At 45.8% G+C, this 25104-nt stretch overlaps 1 protein-coding gene across 2 annotated transcripts; it reads right to left on the bottom strand.

Annotated features, from left to right (window-relative positions):
• Nucleotides 1–9856: 9856 nt before the first annotated feature.
• On the bottom strand, nt 9857–24616 carry LOC111845613 (CTD small phosphatase-like protein 2-A). Of its 2 annotated transcripts, none has more exons than XM_023815151.2 (13): nt 24404–24616; nt 17570–17781; nt 16179–16317; nt 15774–15926; nt 15287–15502; nt 15105–15198; nt 14557–14668; nt 13770–13856; nt 13315–13377; nt 13117–13196; nt 12617–12743; nt 12414–12509; nt 9857–12221 (listed from the first exon to the last, which is right to left on the bottom strand). In XM_023815151.2, the coding sequence occupies exons 2-13, from the start codon at nt 17756–17758 to the stop codon at nt 12156–12158; spliced, it is 1422 nt and encodes a 473-aa protein (XP_023670919.1). In that variant the 5' UTR covers nt 17759–17781; nt 24404–24616; the 3' UTR covers nt 9857–12155. The 2 variants fall into 2 exon arrangements, with proteins under 2 accessions (XP_023670919.1, XP_023670920.1); XM_023815152.2 differs by having other exon boundaries at nt 15774–15923; nt 24404–24613.
• Nucleotides 24617–25104: the final 488 nt, after the last annotated feature.

The raw sequence follows: 25104 nt of genomic DNA, 5'->3' as shown, positions 1-25104 counted from the left end.
TTGTACTTGGCTCTTGGCTACACAATCTCAGGCACAGCCATAAATCTTCCTCGTGCGGCCTGCTGTGCACGCGGGGACTGGGCTGGAGTCCATCTGGGAGTTTGCGGCACACCAGTGTGTTTTCCAGCAGCTACCAGTTTCCTGCTGTCAAACTGTGACCTGATATTTCAGAACTAACATGCTCTATATGACAAGACTTACACTCTTATTAGACAGCACCTTGTCCACGATTTCTCGCGCCTAGGAGGAAGAGAGAGAATCGATTTTATGAGTCTGGAGTAAACGGTGAGGACGCTCTAGCTATCTGTAAGCTTAATGAGGCCGGGGTGCAGTCAGACCACTGGGCTATCAATAAAAAGACGATATTCCCTGACGGCATATGGGAGCACTCAGCTGAGCCAGGAGAGAGGAGGAGCTGGGGGTCAGTCACGCTGCTTTAATCAAAGGGGTCCTGCACCTTTCACTCTCACTGCAGCCCTCTGTGTCATGTTTCCCCTCCATCACACAAGCTTTCCACCTGACGTGCCCTGAAGACCTCCCCCTCAGCCATATAACATCTGTCTCACGAACCCCGACCCCCATCCTCTCATGCTGCCGGGAAGCCGGACAGCTGAACCGCACCACTAAGCATACTGCGCATGTGGACTGCGCATACAGGTATGGAGCCAATGCTGGGCACCTGTACAGGCGTGAAGGGCACAGCGGCCAGCTCAGGCAGCACAGGGTAGAGCTGCGAGGGGCTGAGCTGCTTGAGGAAGCCGGCGCCCAGCCAGGGCAGGAAGACAGCCAGCTGTCTGATGCGCTCAGGGCTCAGAGAAGCTGGCTCCTGCAGCTCAGTGCTGTTCAGGAATAAGCCAGAGACCTACAGAGTAAGAAAGGCACAAACACAGGTGCCATTACACATACGTGAAGTAAAAGCAACAGCACATACCACTGCAAAATGGGAAAGTCTGACTTATGACTGAAATCTAGAAAAAGATTCTGTATTTGTGTGCCTGAATGTGTTCTGAACACTGCTCACATTGTTATTTTGCTTTTTGTAAAATCTGGAACTTCAGCAGTTATGATACTTTGATACTTCAGGTTATTTAGATTATAAAATAAAATAAAATAAAATAAAACTACAATGTCTCGAATATCCTCTTCTGAAAAAATTCTGCTTTTGGATCTCAAGAATTCTAGACTTTTCTGAAGACCAAAGCACTGCTTGTACTTTACAGCCCCAGTCCATTTATGTTTTAATGAAGCACAACATTAGCATATTAATTAATTAAGACATTAACATTGAAGCTACAAAACTGCTCCGCAGCAGCAATGTTAGGCAAACCACACGGTAAAAGATGACATGTCCCAAGCGCCTGGTTACTCCAAAGCTCACCATGTCACTAGGCACTTTGAGTCCCTGGCTCACGCATCTCCGCACGTTCTCCTGGATCACCCCGAAGGCCTCCGAATTCCTGTACACCAGCAGGTCCTTTGGGCGTGCGAGACACGTCAGGTCCCCCAACCTGGGAAACACATCATGAAACAAATCGGTGTAACTCGCAGTGAAAACAGATGCTCTGAACACCCAGCTTAGTTCATTAAAGCCTGGAGATGCCACGAGTCACTACAGAGAAAACACACGAGTCACTACAGAGAAAACACATGAGTCACTACAGAGAATACACACGTGTCACTACAGAGAATACACACGTGTCACTACAGAGAATACACACGAGTCATTACAGAGAAAACACGCATGTTACTTCAGAGAAACACACGAGTCACTACAGAGAAAACACGCAAAAAAAAAAACCCAATCAAACCGGGGGTCAAACCCATTTTGGACTAAGCAGGATGACACACCAACCTTCGGAAGTCGTCTGCTGTTAGGTTTGTGAACATTCCTAAAATGGTCTGAGCCACAAATTGCTCCTGAAGGGGACTCAGTGGGTTTATCAGTAAGACGTCCAACCCGTCCAGCAGCTGAATATTGGACCCAGAACCACACCCCAGCAAATCTATTAGTTATTAACTCCAAGAGAGAGGGACACTGTGTTAATGAAAATTTACATCCTTTGCATGTTGCATGCTTTTATGTAACTGCTGTACTGTGCGCTGATAGGGTGATGTTTTAATATATAGTTTCAATCTCTGATGAAAGAACTGGGCTTTGTCGCTGTTTGTTTATTGAACACGTGGCGAGGATGCAGCCTTAACAATAGATCCGTTTGACTGCTGCGAGCCTTTGCTCTCGGTCATTCAGAGCGTGTTCAGTTTCCCCAGGAGGTGTTGCAGCTGTTACCTGAGCAGGTGAGAGGTGCTGGAAGCTGGAGAATGGCAGATAGGTTATCAGGTTACCGATGTCCGTGATGAGAGACGGGCCCGCGGCTGTCATGTTCAGGAAGCTGAGAGATTGACTAAACCACTTTCCGAATGCTCTGCGCTGCTCCAGGGAGAGGCTGCCGATCTGGGTGTTGATCGTCTGCAGCCTGCAGACATTTTCACCAGGAGAGCCAAGAATAGCTTGAGCTCATGAGAAGAACAAAATGATTAAGCATTTGTGGTCTTTTATAATCATTTGCAAAGTCATGAGTTGTGCTGTGATGGTTAATTAAACCATCACTAGCTTTGATAACCAGTAGGCAATATCAGTCGCCAATTATTTATCTAGCAAGCAACACCAAAATTAATTAGGTGTTGCTTTACTGCAGACGTCAGTATCGTTAATTAATATTTAACTCAGCCCGGCATTTTTTTTTGTCTAACATGCCTGGGTCCTGCTTGGGAGTTACTGAACTCACACGTTCGCCTTGTCCTGCAGCGCCGGCAGAGCGAGGATGTCCGCAGGTCTGGCTGCGTCCAGCAGGGGCACCAGGTCAGGGAAAAGGCTTGAGTCTCCAGCCAGATGAGTCTGGAAGAAGATGGAGACCATGCTCTGCAGGTAGTCTGTAGAGGCCTGGGGTGGAGTGAGAGACAGCCGGGGAGAGAAAACCGTGAGACACTTTCTGTACGGCAGGAAACCTGGGAGGATTTTGAATGAACATTCAGCTCGCCTGCAGGGTGTCTTGGTTCCTGCTGTAGTACAGCAGGATCTGCCTGACTGTCATGACGTCCACAGCGCTGAGCACGGATCTCAGACTGGCCGGGGGGATGCGGAAATACTCCTGAAAATAAACACACTACATCACACATAGAGGAAATACACGGTAAAACCAGCAACCACAGGTGTGCACTGATGAACAATGAGCACAGGAACCAGAACAGGAACCTTTCGGTGTGGGAAGAAACTGGCAGCTTTTCTGACCTTGATATGAAAGTAGTCATCAGTAGTCACATCTCTGCCGGTCTGTATGAGGCTGGTCAGCACCCTCTGTGTCACACACACACACCATAAACACACCAAATCATTAAAACCAGCAAAGCGACAATACAAATTTAAATAATACACAAGCATCAAATGCATCATGACTAATGACATGCCCTGCTGGGGGCTGCACCACTGTAATCCTATAATCATAAAGGCAATGGGCTTATATGCTTATAATGACTGAAACTGGCATCAGTCAGCTCTGTATGCAGTCAATGGTAATTATAATTCATCTAGTTTGTTTCGTATGCTTCAAAAATATATATATGCTGACTCAAAAATGTGTGCTCGGTTTCTAAACTCTCAATTAATTCATATGATGTGCAATAATTTTGAGTGAAGAATGAGTTGATGCGACTGAATGGCTCGTCACCCCAAAGCACTGAAGCAGCACTCTCTTGTTGTTAAAGTCCATCTCGCGGTCCAGGTAGCGGACGACAGACTGCAGCACGCTGAGCCGGATGTTTTCGGTGACGTGCAGTGAGGTCATCTGCCTCTCCTCCAGGGCCAGCAGCAGGAGAACCAGCTGTGTGGTGGCCTGAGCCACCAGAGAGGAAACCTCCCCGGTCAAGAGCTTTTTCAGCTGCGGCTGCAGGGCCTCCACACTGCAGCGCAGCACCAGCTGCAGGCCCAGAGCCTGGGCAGCCCCCGGGCGACAGGCCGCAGTGAAATCTGTGCTGCAGGACCAGTTCAGTCGCTTGACAAAGTCCCTGGCCAGGCAGGAGCTGGAGGCTGTGCTGTTACCGTGGGTGTTATTCGTGTAAGTGGGGCAGATTGTGGCAACCCACACACTGTACGGCTCCTGGCTCAACTGGGAGAGCAGCAGGGCGTCACTGCAGATGGTGGACACAAAGTTAGCCTGGTCGTAATCCCAGCACAGGGCCAGTAGGGCCGCGTCTGGGAGAGCCACGGTCCAGCTGTGGTACTGACACTGCTCAGCGGGCCGGAACCCTAGCAGGTCTTCCCCAGCACCAGCCGGACTGTTCCCGCCCGAGTGGTTGCTGCAGTGTTGCAGCAGCCAGGTATTATCCAGGTTGGCCAGCAGGTTCCTCAGTACGGTGGCGTTGGCACAAACTCTCTGAGTGAAGTTCTGGGAATCAAGTTCCGCGCAGAGGGCCAGGTCAGTCATGTCTACTATCGTCGGGGTGCCCCAGTCATCATAGCGGCAAACCTGCGGCAACACATCCACCATCTCAAGGTCAGAGCACACCGATGTCAGCCACTCATTCCCCGACACAAGAATGAGCTTCTCATAAATGGGCATGATGCAGCACACGTTTTTGTGGAAGCTGATCTGGTCATACTGCCAGCAGAAGCCGACCACTGAGGGATCCACCGCTTTCACTGCCCACTCTCGGTAGTTGCACCAGTCTTTGATGCCCAGGACAGTGGGGGAACCCATGATCACGGAGCTAAGGGCCACCTTGCAGAGATCCCCCACCCATGAGTTCATCTTATTTTGCAGCAACGTTGTCAGGAAAGTGGAATTTGAGCAAATGGCCTGGACAAAGCCGAGCTCGTCGTGTTGGACACACAACTGGAGCACATCTCCAGGTACCAGGGCTGGTTTTCTCCAATCTGAGTAGCGACAGGTCCCAGCCACTAGGGCGGCGATGTCCATTGATATGGGTGGCTCCAGATTTTCACAGCTGAGGGACAGCCAGGCGTTCTGCGTCTCGGAGAAAAAACGCATGTAAAAATCCACGTCATCGCAGAGCAGTCTCTCCAGGCGATGCCGGTCCATGTTCCAGCAGAATGAAACAAGGGAGACATCCACCATATTTAGTCGCCAGGTCTCATAGGTACAATAAAGGTTTATCACATTGGCATCTGAAAAGTTGGAACAGAAATTCCATACCCAGGCGTTGTTAGTGTCTCCAACCAGAAGATGCATAAGGCTGACAGTGTGACACACCACACGGATAAATTCTGTCCTGTCATTGTCACTGCACAAGGTTACCAAGGCTGGGTCCACACGATTCATACTGGTCCAGTTCTTGTAATCACATAACAGCAGGCTCAGGCTGAGGGGTGACCTGACTCCTTGTGGCTGGAAGGGGGCAGCCCCAGCACAACCAGACTCATTCAAAAAGGGTGACAGCAGCGAGCGAATTAAACGACACCCATTCCTCCAGGTCCAGTCCATCTGGGTGGCGTTGAGCACACTCATCGCCTTACAGAAGGAGAAGAGCACAGTCGGTTTCTGTAGCCCCAGGGAGAGGAACTCGGAGCAGAAAGTTTCATTGAGGCTGGAGATGTGATGCTGGTCACAGTCCAGTAGGGGAGCGGGGATCTCTGTGGCCAGTGTCCGGGCTGAAGGAGCGCTAGGCGCACCATGGCATCCAAAGCTCATGTAGCTGCAAGGAGCTGGTTCCGGTGTCAGGAAAATATCCATGAGTGACTCGCCAAAGGACCAGCTCACGTTGTGATTCATTCCCCTGAATAAAACATATAGTTCACTCAGTGACCAAGTGATTAAGCAGAAAAGCAATCAAAAGAGAATTTGTTTCTAACACATATTAGCAACATATTATTTTAAAATGAAATTAAAAAAAACATATACTCAAATTGCTGTTTGGAATATTTCATCATAAAGTTAGCTATATCATAATTTCCAGTTATAGAAAACTTTGATACACAATGTAATGTTTTGAGAACACGGTAGGTGTTTTCTATATTGCATTAAATGTTTGGAATCCACCGCAGAATGTCACAATAAATGTTTTACAAGGTTTGTAACGTTATAAATGCATGCAGTAGCCTAGATATAAACAAGGACTCACCACATTATTAGCTGCTTCAAATCCCCTGAATACAAAAAGAATAAAATAAGCATCATTGAAATTGAAAGGTGACCTAACCTAGGTAACAAAAACATATATATGACAAAGTACCAGTTTTAAGTATTTCACTGTTAATATACTTTGCATACATAAGACACGATTAACGTACCTTGATAACATTGTCCACTTTGGTTTAAAACGGGGATTTTAATGAAGAACTGTAATCCGATTTTTACATAGTCTATAGGGGTTTGGACATATTTGACGACAACGCCGGAAAGGTATTTGACTAAAGGGGGGAAGGTCAGGTCAGTGAAGACACGCCAGCCGGCCAGCAGGTACTCAGACAGGTATTTGGGCATGTAAACCAAAGAGGACATGAAGAATTCCTGAATAGAGACTAACTGTGTCATTGCCGAAGCTCCGATCTGAAAGACACTTTGAAAGGCTGATGTATATGAATTCCTGTCGCTGGAAGACGAGGACAGACATGTGTGACTTTTCAGCGACGAGAGGAGCGAGCGCACATGAGTCTCCATCTGAGTCATGAAACTTTTCGTGGACTCCGCTTCCACGCCGCACTCCTCTCCACCTGACAAAATGCACACCAGCGTTTTCGGTAACTCATTCAGGAAATCTTTTGTTAAAAACCCTCCATAAAAGGCTAATAGGCCGTTCAAGGCGCTGTAATAAACGGACAGATCGGTGATGTCCAGCACGTTATCCGACCGCAGCCGGGATGCCGTTTGATCTTTGTGGTTAGAGCCCGATGGCGTCCCCCCTTCGCCACTATCGGATAAAAGTAGCATTTTCTTTACACACTCTTGGAGACTTTCTTCATAGTCACTTTTATCCGGGCTGCTCGTGTTGCCGCCCCTGGTCACTGTAACGGGGCTGGAAGCGCTGCTGGACTCGGACTGACTGCACGCGATTCCTGGGCGAAGGCAGACGGACAATCGGAAAGAGCATTTATTTCCAGCTAGGAAGCATAAAACCACGCACCACGTAAGAAACATAGGCTAATATAAAAATAAAAACATTATCAAATACTAGGGTTGTGATAAAACATCAAATAATGGACATGATACCAGGAATAAAATCGCAAAAATTATGATAACTCAACGTTACATTATTTAGTTGCTGACGGGTGAAATTTATAACTGAGGAAAAATATACTTACCAAAAAGAGTGTTCAGCGTAAAAAGTACAGAAAATATTCTTTGTGGCATTCTACCCTCTAAACAAGAAAATTGTACGATAAATGTCAAATTATACTTCTATTTAGATATGAATTTATGCGGTGTAATATAACTTGACAAAGCCAGTCATTCAAAATATGCATTAAAACAAAAGAGCACTAAATCCCGGAATTCTCCTTCGGTAACCATTCCTGACGCTAAAACGGCGACCCCACTGACAAACAACGTTAAGCGGCCAGAGCATCTCCGCCCGCCCGCCTGTGCATCGTATCCGCCGCGGCTAAAGTGTCCGCTGGCCACTCTATCCCATGGCAACAACCTAATTAAGAGCAGCGGCAGAAAATGGGTACGAATGAGGAGCCGTGAAATACACAGAACGGATTTCGCCAACAAACACAGCCGCCGGCGCTGAAAAATTCATGCGTCGCGCTGGTTCCTCGGTGTCCTGACGGTAACTTACACCCCGCTAATCAGAAACACTAACGGGAGCGCGAGGTTGCGCCAAAACGGGACCCTGAGCCAGATGCGGCCACTTCCCGGGCGGCTCAGTTCCTAAAGCCAATTAAACAGGTGCAGGCCTAGCATGATCCAGCCCGCAATAAATCGTTATTTTATTTGCAGCAATGGTTCACAAACTAAATTCTGCTTCACATAGTTTTTCAATTCTTATGATTATTTAAAGATAAAATTCAGGCCAAAAAAAAATTCTTAGTAGGGGGACTGAAAGCAGGTAAAGGAGTATGATGGACCCTTGTAGCCAAATGGCCAATGATTCAGATCTCCTATGTGAGAGGAGCTTTACCACAGTAAGGCACCAGCCGCATGAAACCACCAAGTGGAAAGTGAAGTTTAGTGGGGGACACAACCAACAACTTTGCAGTTGTTACAACGTCTAGTCCTACCCCCAAGGCTGATTTTGGAAACGGAAAAACGAAGGCAGTTACTTTTCTTTAATGATGTAGGTGTCTGACTCAGATGATGCTTATTTTGAAGGTTTATGTGATATATTTGCAGTTTCCCATGGCCTGTTGATCACGCATAGAGCTGATAGTTTGATAGAAGTTATTCGCCACCGTCTGGGATTAATTCTCTAGGAAAATACATTTTGATTCATCACATTAATTCAAAATATTTTAGCCAGTCTTAATGGTTCAGCAGTGTTTGTTTGCGGAGAGAATGTCGACAGGTTCACTTAACCCGGCAGCAACATTCATGCCTCTGATGACCCTTCCTATGAAGTCAGTAGATGGATTGGGAGAACATGGGGGGGTCATGAGATCACTGGAAAGGGGTGTGTGGTGGTTCCAATATCTTTGCAAGAGGACGAAGGTTCAAATCTTTAGAGTCCTGGTGCTCCCTGTCTTGCTGTATGGCTGTGAGACATGGACGTTACCCAGTGAGCTGAGACAAACACTGGACTCCTTCAGTACTGTGTCTCTTCGGAGAATCCTTGGGTACCGCTGGATTGACTTTGTGTGGAATGAATGGTTGCTAGAGGAGTCCCGAATGAAGCACTTTATAATGAGGCACATTACCTGCATTGTGAGGGAGCGTCAGTTATGGCACTACGGCCATTTGGCGCATTTCCCTGAGGGTGAGCCGGCTCACAGGATCCTCATTGCTGGGGACCCAAGTGGCTGGACCAGGCCGAGGGGACACCCACGTAACACCTGGCCGCGGCAGATCGATGGCCATTTCCGGAGGGTGGGACTGGACCGTGTGTCTGCCTGGGGGAATCGCCAACTGGGATCCCAAGGTGTTTAGCTGTGTGGTGGCTGCAGCAACGCACTGCACCATTACAAGGTCCCCAACCTGACCATACGGGCAATTACTTGAGCTAAGTGTAACGAAGAAATAAAAATATGGATTTGGGGGGGGGGGTCACCATGTAGTGCCCCAGGAACCACTGCTCTATGCTATTAGTTTCGTAACACTACGTGAAACTGTAGAATCATTTTGTGATCTTTAGTTTGTAGGCATTAAGGGATACATATTTTTTCAGAAAGGTAATGCATGTCACGAGAAATTGTGTGCAGGAAATACATACAAAAACGGAAGTCGTATTGCTGCCTGTATGTTTTACTTACGAACAGCAATCGTTGGCTCCCTGCAATCGCAAATATAAATCAGTCAGAAAAGTACCAATAATCATAAAAGTCTCGGGCACACAGAGACAGATGCAAATGTTACGTTTTCTCCATGTCAAATAAGCCATAACGCCACAGCAGAAAACTACAAGTTATGAAAACAGGATGTATCCAAGTGACACAGCAAAGGACATCAAGGGTAGACAAAACTCCTGCTACGGAACCAGCACGATTGTTTACGGTAGATTCAAAGTTAAAACATGAAAAACAGCAACATTTTGTTCCATACATTTTTTTAGACTAGAACTGCTTATCAACAAGGCTGCCAACTTTGAGGAAATAGTTGGAGGGAGAATAAGGGTGAGTTGGGGGGGGGGGGGGGGGTTGATATCAGAGACACATGCACACAGAAAATTAAAAACTCCTGAGACAGTATTCCTGCAGAAAAACTGCCATGATAAATTTAATGAAGAATCTTCCCATAAAACAGGCTCATTTTCTACATGCTGTATTTTTACAGTTGAGTGACACAGTCCTAACTATAACTACATACACAGATAATATAGTAAGAAAAACACTTGACCTGATGTAAAGTTAAAATCTTCATTAATACACTTTAAAAGTAGACATAACATGCCTCTTGAAATCAAAAAATACAAAAATTAAAATGTTTCTTAAAGATCTTCCTTTAAGGACTCTTAAAAATGAAGTTGCATGTCTTTATACAAGAGAACTGCTAGTATACATATATAAGTAACTGGTTGTACATCTGACACTGCGCCGTTTTTTTTTTTCAGTTCTGCCACACTGATTACACACTGCTTTTTGATAATCATACAAAAGACTCTCTCCCCATTAGAGAAGCATCTCAGCCCACTGGTCTCCCTCTTCTCCAGGGAAAACCATCCAAGTGAGCAAACTCTTTCAGAAAGACATTTAAGATGTTGGTTTCACTGGACATTTTGGTGTGCTGCACTTGAAGATAAGCGTCCAAGGAGCATTTAAATGCATTAAAGAAAGCCGTCCCATACCCAAGTATTACAATTGTTTGGATTTACACAATTTAAACACACAGAATTGCTGGTGCCAATTTCTTCTTTCAGCCCAAAAGTGGGCAGTTTTCACAAGGTCCCCCAAAAGACAAACATACATTCTTAGGTTTTGAAGGATGGAGGGAAAAAAAAAAAATGACAAGCTGTTCTCATTTCCTCCATAATGCCTCCCAACAGCCATCACCAGGACAGGTACAAACTGCTCACCCTGCCCCCAGAACAAGGTTCCCAAAGCAAACTAAAAGGAGAGGAAATCAAAAAGGACCAACTTGTGTAACCCTTCGGCTCAGCACAGCACCTCTAACCTAACTCAGCTATCTGGGGACTCGATTGTCTCCGTGGATCTCCCCAAAGGATTAGCTGGGAGTGACTTTGACGTACAACCAGATATGGGAGGTTGGGCTCCTGGAAAGCTGGCTGACTGGGCATTGCAGGCCGGCATTCAACCAAGGCCCAAGCCCCAAGCTCACACCAATGCAGGGACAATAATAGACCCTCCTCCCCACGACATGTGTGCCTTTTGAGAGGGGTGTGCAGGAACACATGGACCTCAGATGGAAACCTGCTGCTGACAGCTCAGTGAAACACACTGCCCTGCCTGGTCACAGCCTGCAGAAAGAACAAGGCAGGCCACACATTCTAAGTGCTTGGTCCTGCTTACAGCTGCTAAACCACTCCAAACCTTACACCCCACTCCTCTGCAGTACGCCAGCTAGCCAGTGAGAGGCAGTATCAGCACCACATCACATTTCATAAGAAGCACTGGGGGTTGGGGGTTGTACAGAAAATGTTACATGCATAATGACATCACAGCTCTCAGCTGCATAAACTCAAACTGCCCTAGGCCCCAAAAGTGCAGACCTGTTCCTTTTTTGACATTTCCATCTTGTTCAAATTGAAGAACCACCTGGGGGGGGGGGGGGGGGGGGGACAAAAACAGGTAAAAATAAAAAGGGACACAAAATCTGCAGGAACAAGGAGGAGAAGCCCCAAGAAAAGCAAAATGAATGAAACATTACAAGAGATGCATGCATTAAGCCATGGGCGCCCCACCCCCAGCAAGGGCAGATGCACAGAGGTGGGGTGGAGAACAGGGGACCAACAGACACACAAAACGGAGGGAAATGCTTCATGAAAGCCTTTGTCCTGTTAACCCTCAGAGTAAAGGATGCACATCTTGCTTTACTGGCCAACGTAGCTAAAAGGAGTCCGTGAGACAAACAAAGATGGTCCCAGTGCGGGGGCACCAGTCAGTGGGGGCAGTTCATCTCCTGTGCAGCATGTCAGGTTTCCTCCATGTGGGGGCCAGAGCAGCATCTGAGTGCTGCTCCGCTCAAACCCTAGCGGCCACCAGGCGAGAACAACCACTCTAAAGAAAAAGGACCCTCCTTGCCTACATATAGAATGTGTGTGAGAATATATATTATATATAAAATAGGTATGTATATATGTATATCTGTACTGTATGTATACTTAAACTTTACCATAGATGTCACTTCAAAAACTTTAAATTTATTTTTACAATAACCATTTTAAAAGCAATGAGGGGCTTTAAAAGGAAAAAAGGGAAAAAAACTAAAAATGTCAACAGTAATGGCAACGCTGAATGTTGTAATCCGAGGAGCAGTAGAGTCTGTGTATGGAGATGTTTGGTCGTTTCCATAGTTTCCTTGGTTCAGAGCTCAGTCTGGAGGCAGCAGGTCATGCAAGCGAAACCGCTCGCGTACGTGGGGCCGCACGTCCTCGTTCTGCGAGACAGGAAGAGCGGATTAATGACCAGGACCGCAGGAGTTTCACCTAAAGCAGGCCCCATCTGAAGTGCTTTTCAAACAACTGTCTGCCCTGACGATCGAGCTCACTCTGAATCTATAGATTAGGAAGAGGATTCGTAATGGCTGTACTCCAGCCATGCGCCCAAATAATCGGGAGTTCACACGTACCAGTTCCACAAGTTTTTCCAAGAAAGGAACCAGCTTCAAAAGCTCGTTGTCATTCTTATCCATAAACCAGCTTTCGATGGGTATCCCATTGGAGAGCTGTTTATGACATGGAAGTACAGGGAGTAACCAAGATTATTACGCTGGACAAATACTAAACATCTGAGCTTCAGCATGAGAACTAGACATGAGACGGAACATCTAACCTGATAAGCGAAGGCTTGTGGTGAATTGTCAATTATGATGGTCTTTGACAGATCTCTCCCAAGAATATTCAGATCCTTTATGTAGTTCCCTTGTACACACACACAATGTTCACGAAATAACCTGTGCCTGAAAAAAAACAAACATCAAGTATTCCTAAATCTAGAGAACCTGATCAATAACACAAGGCATCCATAACAGAGAACCAGACACTCCTGAAGACTTAACATGCACTCTACCACCAATCAAAGTCTTTACTGTAACTATATCCCTCTGCACAGACGCGCATGCAGGCTGAAGGATATAATTACTAATTAGGACTCTACCCCGGAACCTAATCATGCAATAAAACTGCCATCACAGTGTCCTCATACAAATGTAAAACCTACTGATCCAAGCAGGAAAAAAAATCCAAAAAATGACATGGTTGTGTACCACATGTCGCCATGTTACGAGATAGTAACTAGACAAACACAAAACTGGCGGAAGCACTTTAACCTACCTGACAAGCTGTTTTTTGGGATCCAGGATATTGAGCAGTTTATCTGCATAAACTTTCTTGGAGGCAGTAAAAAGGATGATCTGTGGACACACCAAATGTCCCAATGACACACATTAGTGCCCTTAGAGCACTGTTCAGATACACATTGGCCAATGTGATCAGACACACCAACTTCGGCAAAAGACAGGGATCCCATACCTCATAAATCTGAGACATGCGCTCAAGGAACTCTCGAAAGAATGGCCTCAATCGAACATAGACCTGCAAAAATGAAGACAGGTCGGCTCTGCTGTTAGGGGAGGGGTAACCACCCCAGTCAAGCAGTTTTGTGTCTATTACACATGCACATGCTGGCAACTAGCTCATCGGTGCATCGAGTTAACAAGGGTGACCGCAGAAACATGAAAAACAAACTAAAAAGAACAAAGATGCAAAAAAAACTGATGGCAGGCAGAACTAGTTCAATCTAACAGGAATCAAGTATTAACCAAAGGGTTACTATTGTTTAATAGTGCATGATAGTCCTGCCATTCCAGGGTTGGATGACTCATTCCTCCAAACACTTTACAAACAGTGGCAAAAGTAGGACCTCTAGTGGTGCTTGATGTCAACAACACCAGTCAAGTTGTAACTGTTAGGAAAGTGTCTCTTACCTGATATATGACGTCTTGAAAGAGAACAGGAAATGTAAGTGCTGCATCTTCAAGCTCATTCAAACTGCAATGAACCAGTGTTTCGTCCTGACAAAGAAGATATTGCAGATATACAAGGGAACAAAGCATTATCACTAAGAGACTATTGTTCTGCTATGGAAAAGACCAAGATTTAGTGAGGGGATCAAATGACAAATTCATCAAGACTGCTCTACATCAGCATTTAGATAGAAGAGGCAATAAAACACACAGATTACGCTCAGTCTTTACTTGGACCCAAATTACCAAACAAGGCAGTAAACTACATCAGCCACAGCAGTTTCAATGTGAATGTACGCGTCAGGCCACAGCTGTGATGATACTGGGGGGGGCCGGGGGGGGACTGCAGAAGATGTGGCTACACATGCCAGATGAGTCAAACTTAACGGTCCAGTGTCAGTCACAGAGAGATTGAGCTACTCGATACTGCAGAACAGTGTTTAAATGATTATCTCCATGTCACACGGTTTGACATTTCAGTACTCTGAGCACATTTGCTCCTTTGAGTGCTCCACTTCAATTTTCTAAAAACAGCTGCAACATTACTAATTAAACCAAAGGATGTTATCTGAGGGGCATAATGCTAATTTAATACAAAAAAAAAAAAACTATTACCAAAAACAGCTCATCCGGTAAGTGAGCTTGAACTTTACAAATAATGCTTAAAAGAGTCAAGGGTTCCACAATAGGATCAACTCCATCCTTTCAAATCCAAAGCAAAGCCTTAGTAAGGGGACCAAGAGCTCACCAGGTCCAGGACGAGGGAGAACTCTGGCGTGCTGCGGGTTTTCAACGGGAGCGCCGGCTTGCGGGTCATCTGCTCCTCCGACAGCGGGGGTACGTGTTTGATAAAGAAATACCTGCAGGGCCAATGAGAGCACATTAGTCAGTAGGTAACACACAGACACCACAGTTAGCAGGGGTGGAAAAAACTGGGCGCGGACGCTCCCAGTAAGAGGGGATTCGGAGAGCTGTCAATCAGACTGGTTTAACGCAATCAGAACAAAGTAACCAGGGGGAAGTGGGTTAAACCAGCTGGTTTGACAGGTAATTGAGGGTGCAAAATAATCCCACCCACCGTGGGTTCTGAAGCCTCATTTCTCCTATCAATATTTGTTGGTATCTTTAGGTCATGTGCTTTGGCAGGGTCGCTTGCCCCCATGATTATCAAATCAAGTGGTACAATCCGAAGGACTGTAACACAAGACACAAAAGATGCACAAAAGGTCATAGGTCAAGACTAGCTTGCCGAGCGTTTCAGCGCTTGTTTAACTTGGGAGTGCAAGTCATACTTACGGGTCAAATACCTCCCAGTCCTCCTCGTAGGCGCCCTCTGCTGGCATGGTGGGAAGGACCGCAGAGTAGCTGGGATCTGGAGTAGCACCTGGGGCTGAGTGCGACAGCAGAGAGGCCGTGGGATTGGGGCAGCTCTTAAGCGGCTAAAAATATTAGAACCAAGAAGATCCGCCGGAAGGTACCTGTGAGAGGAGGCAGATCAGCATCTGTGACGATCTCCCCATCCTCAGTGGGGGCCTCAGAGCCGGGTGGCTGGCTGCTGGGGTAGAAAGGGATGCAGGCTCTCTCTGTGGATGTGGCTGTGCTGGTAGGTGTCTCCTCCACCTGCTCCATGTCCAGCTGCTTCACGATCTCCTCCGCTTCCACTGCCTGACCAGGTGAATCGGAACCCGACGTTCCTACAGGCGCAGGCAATACACATGGCAGGGGTTGGGGGGGATAAGAGGGCAGTCAGCTGCAATAAAACGGTTACCAACACCAAAGTGGTTCAAACCCCAAGAGGGTCCATGGAAAACATATACAGTTTATCAAGATGACAATCAGTTAAGTAAATAAGGTAACCAAAGCAGTAACTCAGATTAGAGAGACTTCCAAAGCCGCGTTTCATAACGTTTCTCCGAGCATCCTAGACAAAGCACCCTAAAAACCAGCCCAGCACATGCCATTTACCATTCTTGCTTGCTGGTGAGAAGTAGTTAAAAACTGGGGAGAAGATGGTCCCCAGCAGGGTGGTGCGGGGTGGGCTACCAGCCACCTCTGCCCGCGCCTCCAGCTTCCCATTGGGCTTTCCAAGCTTGCCCGTGTAATGGTCCTTGGCATCTGCTTAAAAAGGGAACATTTAAATCATTTAAACCAGACAAAGTCAAGAATTTATCTGAAGAACTGAATTATAACCTCAACATTCAAACAGAGACCAAAAGAGAACAGGAAGGATGACAGCTTATCACTGCCCGAATCTGAAAAGGCTTAATGCAGGAGAGAGGGAGGATATCAAAAAAACTGCAGCAATACTTGGGTTGTTCTAGATGGGGGGGGGTCCTGACTAAGGCTCGGCACCCAGAGAAACTGACTCACCGCCGTTGAGAGGGTTCCTCCTGCGGGCTCTGCGTACGGCCTTGCTGGAAAGGCCCTGCGGCTGAGGGGTGGACGTAATCAGACTGTCATCCACACTGCAGTCGATTCGGCTCCTCTTTGGAGGGTTCTCCTGAACTACCTGAAGATCAAAGCAATGTTCACCTGAACACGAGGAAGCATCCTGTGTGCTGTATCACTGCCTGGTTATAACCCCACAGGAACCAATAAAGTAGCCAGCAGGAGGAGAGCTGAAAGTGCTGGTGCCTGACAGCAGACAGCAGACAGCGATTCCACCCAGCATGGATTCCTAAGCTTCACTTCTGCCATGACTACAGCTTTGCTCTATTAAGCTCATTAATGAACACTAACACCTAATGATGTCAGAATGGTACACAACCACCTGAGCTAATGTACATTTATGGCCATTAAGCTATTGATAAGATACAAGCACATATTAAGTGATTTTCTGCTCATACTTCTGTCCAAGTACCCTTAACACACACTCTGTGCCATGAGTAAGGTGGTGTTAAACTAAGGAAAGGTTATTTAGAAATGCACAACAGGCCGCCTTCATTTATAAGAGCCCTTTCAAATTTATCGTTCCATTGGCACATGGAAAACTCACAGCAATGCCGGCGTGAGTCATATGGCTCCTTGTGTCAAGAGAACTGAATTTGTGTTTTATTCTCTACCAGCATGTACCCACTAACAAAACCTATGGCCATCCTTGATGCTCCCCCCGCTGTCTACCAAGAACCCCACCAACTGACATTTTTTCCTACAGTACACACACACACACACACACACACACACACACACACACACACACACACACACACACACACACACACATAACATGAGGCACGGCCAAACAAAATCAGACCAAAAATTATTTTTCCAGACACGCCCCAGAAACACGGGTCTTCCGAAAATATTGAATTCTGGGGCAACGTTAGCCTTTAAACAAATTCACTCCAACTTTTGGATGGTTGCATGGACTACAGAGACAATGGCATTGATTTTCAGGCAAAAGGCAGTATTCAAAGGAAGCAGCAGGAAAGAGCAATTTGCATATCGGCTTACAGCACTCACTGAGCAAATCCACTGTCTTTTGGGAATATGGTAATAATTTAACTGGTGAGAAAACAAAAGCTCTCATTATTTTAGCTAATCTGACAGCAAGCCCACAGCGATTACACATCCCTTGCACAGCGCCGGCTCCTTATAGACTGTCGTCCCTTAGCAGAAGCCTTAAAGGTGTTACAGTTCTGGTGAAACAAACATCAAGGCTCCTAAACTATAGATTAAGATCAGACAGCTGGACAGGTGTTACACACTACACAAGCAGGGAAGCCAAGAGCCACTCTGGGGGAAGGGAATCACTGAGATACCTTGACTGCAGTGCCTCTAATGAAGTTCCTGATGGAGGAGAAGAGCCCTGCGTCGTCCTCTCGCCGCCCCACAGCTGCCGTGCACGCCTCCACCTCCGAGTGTCTCCGCTTGGTCCGGGGGGGCTGGGACGGCCTTGGCGCATGGGTGAGGCCCACCTGCTGAGAAGGCTTGCGTATTCTCAGCCTCATTGTCTTAAGTGTCACATGTAAGCCTAAGAAGGTGGGAAAGACAGAAGAGAGAGGAAAGAAAAAAAATTAAATCAGGAAAGGAAGGGGGTACAGGATCAGACATAAAAACCAGCAAGTTATGGTGACGACCAAAATACCCACAGTAATAAAAACGGAGGGAGAGCCACTACAATTATAAAATCAACATCTTCAGACTAGGATAATCAGACTAAATTAACAGATGCAGAAGACCAGGAAGACCTACAGCAAAAACTATGCAGACAAGGCTGACTATCAAAGGGCACACCCAGACACCGCAGCTAAAACAGGTGGCTGCACTCGAAGCCATTTCCTCTGCAGAAAATCTCACTAACCAGTGCACCCAGTACCCATCACAAACCCTGGCCCAGTTTTCTTCCGCTTAAACACTTGGTACTTCTGAAGGAGGGTAATAACGGCAGAATGAGGGTTGCAGCCTGACTTTCCAATACAGATTACGGTTCAGGCAGCAGCAGAAAGCTGAACAACCAACCTCCAGATTTATAATCAGCACTTCTGTTGGGACAAAACATTCTCTTTGCTTGTCATTTTAAACATTATCTCCAGGTGTCTACTTCCAGTTTTTGGATCAACACTATTACCTAAAATATCCCATATCTGTTATATTAATTTACAATTCGACATGGTATTTGGTTATACACTTGGTTCACCCTGCACTGCCAGGACAGATACAGTCACCCCACCCTGACTAGGGTACCTAACCAGACCCATAAAAACAGCACTCAGACATGTGCAAGTGTTATGCGGAGCATTTATTAAACAGACAGAGAACATAAAGAATCCAGCATGGGAGCAGCTGGCTTAATGTCCAGTTCAGAGCTGGCGCAGATTAGTCAAAAGCAGTCAGTAAAATGCACCTGATGTTATGTAAAGAAGGATTAACGGGATTAGCTTGCGTCATACAAATGTCATGAAATGAAGTGGTACAAAAGTGAGCATGTCGCAAAATATGCCACAAAGTGCAGTGCTACACCATGCAGAGGCGTGCGAGGTACAAAAATCAGGGACGCAGTCAGATATTTCACAAAGAAGTTTTGCAAACTTTTTCAGGCCATGGTCAGCACTACCACCCTTAAAATAAAAAAAAAAAAAACACCCGACAACTTTAATATTTAAAAAAGTTTAAAGATTTAATTGCCACACTGAAAACTCTAATGCAACATTGCGTCTTAGATGGTGCTAATAGATAAGTCCAAGTGGTGGGTGGCGTGACCAAAAATGTGCTTCACAGTATTTAAAAAAAAATTCTGGCGGTTTCACAGTATATCACGGAATTTTTTTTCTTCAAGTTCATCAGCACCGTAATAAAATATGTTGAGCAAAAGGAAGTGATGTCAGTACTGCTGTGTGTCCGTTGGCACAACCGACAGCAGCAACATCAGCTTTTTTGACTGATTCTATTAGTAAATTCTATTTGACTGTAGTTGATTTTAGGTACATTTTCAACCCTTTATTGGTTTCATAAATATCAGAGTATCCCAAAAATTTAAAATATCACAATGAACACTTTTCCCAATTTCGTTCAGCCCTACTCAGCACACACAAATTCACAAAAACCATATTGGGCTAGATAATGTGGCCAACTCATGGGGCTAGCCTTCGTTTTAGTCCTCAAGAAGCTAAAGGACACACAGCATAGTAATCTATGGCTAACCTTGGATTACTGGGCCAGTCCATCAAACCTGAATGTTTTCTTTCAAGATGTAGTTGCATCGCAATCACGCTATAAAATGAAGTGCTCCTACAGAACCGAGGGTTCCACTACTGCCCAAATTCCTCATATTGTTAAGTAAATGAGAAGGCAAATTTTAAATCGATGCTAAAAAAAAAAGTAATGAAGTTTAATCGTGACAGCTTTTGAGGCTATATATGAAAAATAAGACACCAGATCTTCCAAGAAATTACATTAGTCTGCAGTTGGTTTGGAGGCTCCTGCTCTGAGGAAAAGCCAGTCAATGAAGAGGAGCAGGGGTTGCTGAGGTTCCATTTCAGCCTCTGGAGCTGAAGCTGCAGCCAGGAAAGCAGAAGCACTGCCAATGCCCATTGTGCATCTTATGTAACACTGGCTGAAATATGTTCAGACATGCTCAGTGCCTATCAGATTCACCGTTTCATTCAAACACTCTGGGACACCTTGACAAAGTTGTGTACATGACTAATGTCCATTTATTCCCCCCCGAGAACAGTAATGTTTGTTTGATCAGTTTCAAACATCTCGAAAAAATGCAATTCTCAAGCTGCTGAAAAAACTCAGAGTTCCCATTCCATTCCTTCTGCATTTTTGCTGCCTACTGGACACATTTTGCCATCCTGTACATTTTATCATAATCACATACCCTAATAATCACTCAGCTTTCAGAATGGGTGAACGGCAGCAATTGAAAAAAGGACAGCAGTTTCCATATATAAACCCATGGCTCATCAATCCAAACAATGCAATCAGACAGATGTACTTCTCCCACTAAGAATGAGTTGTAAAACCTTACTTCACATTAGATCCTGTGACCCAATAAGCAATGTCGGCATTTATCAAGACCATTCTCAGACTGAAAAGCACACATACAAAAGACAACGGTAAAACTAGGTACTTGACAAAATTGCTGCAGAAAAGTAGACAAACTAGACACCCAACAACAGGATACAAACAATCCTTGCTAGCAGGTTTAATAAAAGGTAGGACCCTAAAGAAAAAACTACTAAAAACATAAAAGACATAACACTAATCTACTGGAGATCTTTGGAACACCACCACAAGGACCAATCCAGGTTAGGTATAGGCCTACAGACCCATCAAAATAAAATATTACAAATGTTTCCTGGCACAGTAAACATCACAATGTTACATTGCAGGAGCCACAACTTACACAAGGCCAGACAAGAGTGCGCTAACACCAAGGAAAAGCATGCGCCACATCAGGCTGCAGTGACTGTGGCAGGCAGCAGCACACGCCACATCAGGCTGCAGTGACTGTGGCAGGCAGCAGCACGCGCCACATCAGGCTGCAGTGACTGTGGCAGGCAGCAGCACGCGCCACATCAGGCTGCAGTGACTGTGGCAGGCAGCAGCACACGCCACATCTGGCTGCAGTGACTGTGGCTGGCAGCAGCTTTGTTGTTCCAGCTTCTGCATATTTTTTACCAGCAACAAAGCATGACTCACTCAATGCTCCACACACACACACACACACACACAGCATTGCCCAAAATCTACACCTGTCTGCTTACTTAAATCAGCATAGGAAAAATACACAAATTATAAAAGCAACTTTGTACCTATGCTTTGGCTACACATTAACCCCCTCACAAACATTACCAGTGGATCTGTCTAAAATTACAAGCAGCTGTTATAAATGTATTACTGAAAGGGAAGGAGGGTGTGGCGATTACAGGGATACAGCAAGGCAAACGATGCAATTCCTATATCCCAGAAATCTGCCTGCACTGCAAGTAGCCAGGGCAATAACTAATCCACCACTTCAGAGGACTACTTCAGAAAACGTTTTGGGAAAACCAAGAGAAAACACAAAAAAAATAATGGCAAACTATTGTAATAACGTGGTTAGTAAGCAGACAGAAGGCTGCAGGTTCAAAAGCTTGGTGTGGTTTCTAATAAGGCATCCAGCTTTGATATCCTCAACTAATCAAAATTAATGTACAACCAACATAAGATATAATAATGCACAGCTTGAAAAAGAACCTTAAATATACTGCATTTATGACTAAAAACAAAAATTCACATTTTAATACATAGTTCACTAGAGTTAATTATATATGCAGTTTGCGCATTACAGATCCTTTCAAAAATTAAATTGACAAAACTGCAAAAAAAAAAATATACAAAAATCAGATGCCAAATAGTGACTTTTTCAAATGCTCAGCCCAAACAAAACACAAATCAATAAACAAAGGTGTCACCAGGCAGAGACTCTGCCACCTATGTCCAGCACAGTAACGGAGCCTTCAGTTTGAGCACAAACATCCTGCATCACATCTCTGCTACTGCACTGCCCTTGGCGAGACCTTCGACGGTTTTCAGCATTTCCATACACATCACTTTCAGAGAATATCAGTCAGTGCTTTTTGATTGATTTCAGGGGGGCAGAAGTAACACTCAGCTGCTAGGTGCAGAAAGCCCAAACCAGCTCACTTGCACAGGGGCCCGAGAAGCACATATACTCAGAACATTCAGTCAGTGTTGCACAGATCCTGTAATCTAAAAAGTCATCCCAGTGAATAATAGGGTTGAAGTTTAGTTTACATAGATATTTGACTGAATTAAAGGTAAGCACCTGTAACTGAATACATCTAATTCAGACCAATAATTATGCTTCTTAGAGGTGTGCTTCGTATTAAGTTAGCCCTGCTTATTTCATATTAAAAGTGATAGGATGCACGGAGCACCCCCCCCCCCCCCACACACACACACACACACACACACACACTCTAGCTTATGCTTCTGTTCAGTTTCTGTGAAATCCACACCAGGATCAGATTAATATAACAAGGGCAATTCGAGTTTTCCCAAACAAGCTTCATTTTATTTGGATAACTTGATCTTAAATTGGGCTGCTCTCAAACAGTGCAGCATCATACTTTGCACCATTCAGAGATGTAGATACATCAACTACCACCACACTGCATCTGAATAGTCACAGACAGTATAGCTCGTGAATTTGGATTAACAAAATTATAAACTTATCGTTCAGTTCCATTAGTAAAATCACCTACTATATTAAAATATGGAACTCAGAATGCTCATCCGCAGCACTGAATAGGTCCAAGATACATCTGGAAGTAGCAGCCCTCAAAATTGCCTTCGGAATGTGGGAGGAGAGCGTGGGTCAGCGCCAGGGCCAGGCTGCCCGAGGGGAATGACCGTATAACCATGAGAGATGCTGCGGCCAAATCTGTCACCTACACCGTTGTCTGAACGTCAGAGCAATAGTAGAGCGAAAAGCGTCTTTTGAGCAACTGGCGGCTGCTTCGATTATTTTAAATTGCTTCTGTTGCACCAGCAACTAGCGAGACTTCAACAAAGCTGTGGCAATACTGAACGGCTCTCATTCCAGTGGTTTAGTCGGTCTATGGTCGATTTAAAGGTAGGATGCACGCAGTGTTCGCCCTTATTCCTAAACATGTATCCGTGCAGTCGCGGCACTGTTAATGGGCTGCTCACAAAAACTGTAACCCTTATGTTGTTTATCATCGATGGCCATCAGACTTTTCCGTTCCTGGTAACATATAGCATTCATTCCCAGGGCGGAGTGAGCTTCAAACCACAAAAGGACTTCTCGGTGACTAACGGTATACTGCTTACCGTCACCCCACCGAACAGGAGGTTGCTGGCCGGCCCGTCCATACTCAAAGCTACACCTACCTTCGTGATTGCAACTTCACTTTATATCGAGATAAAGGGCAGTTGTTCCCGCAACAACACGTTTCAGGGTCTGATTGATCGCACTTAAATGGTGAAAGCTGCTTTTTCAGACAATATGTTTTGTTTACAAGACGGAACCATTAGCACCGCTAATTTTAGCAGTAAACTGAAACGAATGGATGCTAAGAAAAACCCCACACAACTAACACACACACACACACACACACACACACACACACACGAGGGTAATAGGCTTTATTATTGATGCATGACACAAGACTACCACTAACAGCCAATCTATCACCACTACACATGAGGAAAGCAGTGTTAACGACCCAGATAACAAAATATTCACATTCTGAAATCAAAATTAAACGTGAAGATTAAAAAAAAAAACGTTTCAGTACTTGAGAGCAAGTAGGCTATTTAAGTTTCCGCACGGCGGGGCCGAGGCGATGAGCTACGCCCCCGGATCGGATCACGGCTGCGGACCATCAGTTCAGCGCCGCGACAAACCTGGTGACCGCGGCACCGCGAGTTCGCTGGCGAGGGCTGCACGCAAGGCGGCCCGCTCAGCTAGCGCGGCTTCCCGCAGAGACACCACAGCGCGCCGCAAAAGCCAAAAGCGGGCGGGCGGCAACGGGGAAACAAGCTGGGTTTCAGACTCCAGCCCGGGCGGATGGTAAGAAAACAGGCCGTGACCTTTAAAAATAACCCGCCTGAATGAGTTTAACGCGATTCGAACAGGTATGTAAATAAAAACGACCCAATTACCGGACAGCTTACAATGACCGGCGAACCCTTTCGCCGCACGGTTTAAGCCTTACAGTAAACCTTCAGCTTAAGATAAAAAGCCGCGAAACAGGTGATAACTAGTTAGCTAAATTCGGGTGGGAGCATATAAACCACAGTCTATTAACCGGGCAGCTAATTCTAACTAATAAGCCAGCGTCACCGCTCTACATCAGCTACCTGTGAGACAGCTGCCTGCGGCAGGTCACCCAGAGCGGGACAGGCTGAGCGGCCGGGGCTATTTCGTTAGCGAACTGGTTAATCACCGAGCTAAAATGTATAGAGCGCGGCCGTATTTAAAACGCCGTGAGTGACGCGCTATTAGGGGCACCGTCCAGGCGCAGCGCCGCCGTTAGCTCGCCGGAGTCAACATGTAGCCGCTCGTATGACACCCACAATCCCTCACACCGAAAAGCCGCGGGAATTCCTGCGCTCACCCGGTCGCCAGGAGCCGCAGTGTCTTCTCTCCGAGGTGGCTGCCCTTGCCCGACCGCTGGTGGCCGCAGTGATAGTGACGAAGCGGGGGTGGGGAGCGGCCGCTGTCTCACGCTGCCTTTGGCTAGCTCCGTTCAGAGATCGTCCGTCCGCTCTGGCGTTGCTCCTTCAGACGCCATTTCCCGCCTCCTTACCAACAGTCTCAATGGCAGATCCCCGGATGAGCGGAGCGCCGGCGCATGCGCAGCTACACTCCATACCACACCCCCTCAGTTTTTTCCATAAATGAGAGGTAGGCAAACAGTAAGACGCAACTTTAAAGAATGCATTGTTATACATTCAGTGAATTTGTACGTTTAAATTTTAAAGCCAGGCGGATGGAAACCATTGCAACATATAAAATAACTAGTTGAAATTTCTTCCACAAAAATACACTATCTATGAAGCGAAGAACCTACTAAAACAAAGCTTTTGAATGATAGTGTTTTGTTCCTCTTAGAATTTCCAGTTAGGAAAAACACAAAACTCTAATTACTGCGGCCCCGGTTGCCTTGTCATTATTTTAGTTATTTACCATTTAATGGTTTATTCGAAGGTTGCCCAAGGCTTAAATACATAAACGTCACTCACTGAGATTCGAAAGCTGTTGGGCTTTCCCTTCTTTTCTAACGGCCTACAGAAAGTACGGATATGCAAATACATG

Source organism: Paramormyrops kingsleyae, chromosome 11 (genome assembly GCF_048594095.1).
Source record: "Paramormyrops kingsleyae isolate MSU_618 chromosome 11, PKINGS_0.4, whole genome shotgun sequence".
Lineage (NCBI taxonomy): Eukaryota > Metazoa > Chordata > Actinopteri > Osteoglossiformes > Mormyridae > Paramormyrops > Paramormyrops kingsleyae.
This window is presented reverse-complemented; position numbering and strand designations above follow the sequence as displayed.

What these genes read in the sequence shown, in the direction of transcription:
- LOC111845613 (XM_023815151.2), bottom strand. Translation starts at nt 17,758, where the DNA reads ATGAGGCTGAGAATACGCAAGCCTTCTCAGCAGGTGGGCCTCACCCAT. An exon ending in TTAGAGGCACTGCAGTCAAG is followed by an intron (nt 16,318 to 17,569) that starts GTATCTCAGTGA and finishes TTTGATCTTCAG; the next exon opens with GTAGTTCAGGAGAACCCTCC. An exon ending in CCCAAAAAACAGCTTGTCAG is followed by an intron (nt 12,744 to 13,116) that starts GTAGGTTAAAGT and finishes GTTTTTTTTCAG; the next exon opens with GCACAGGTTATTTCGTGAAC.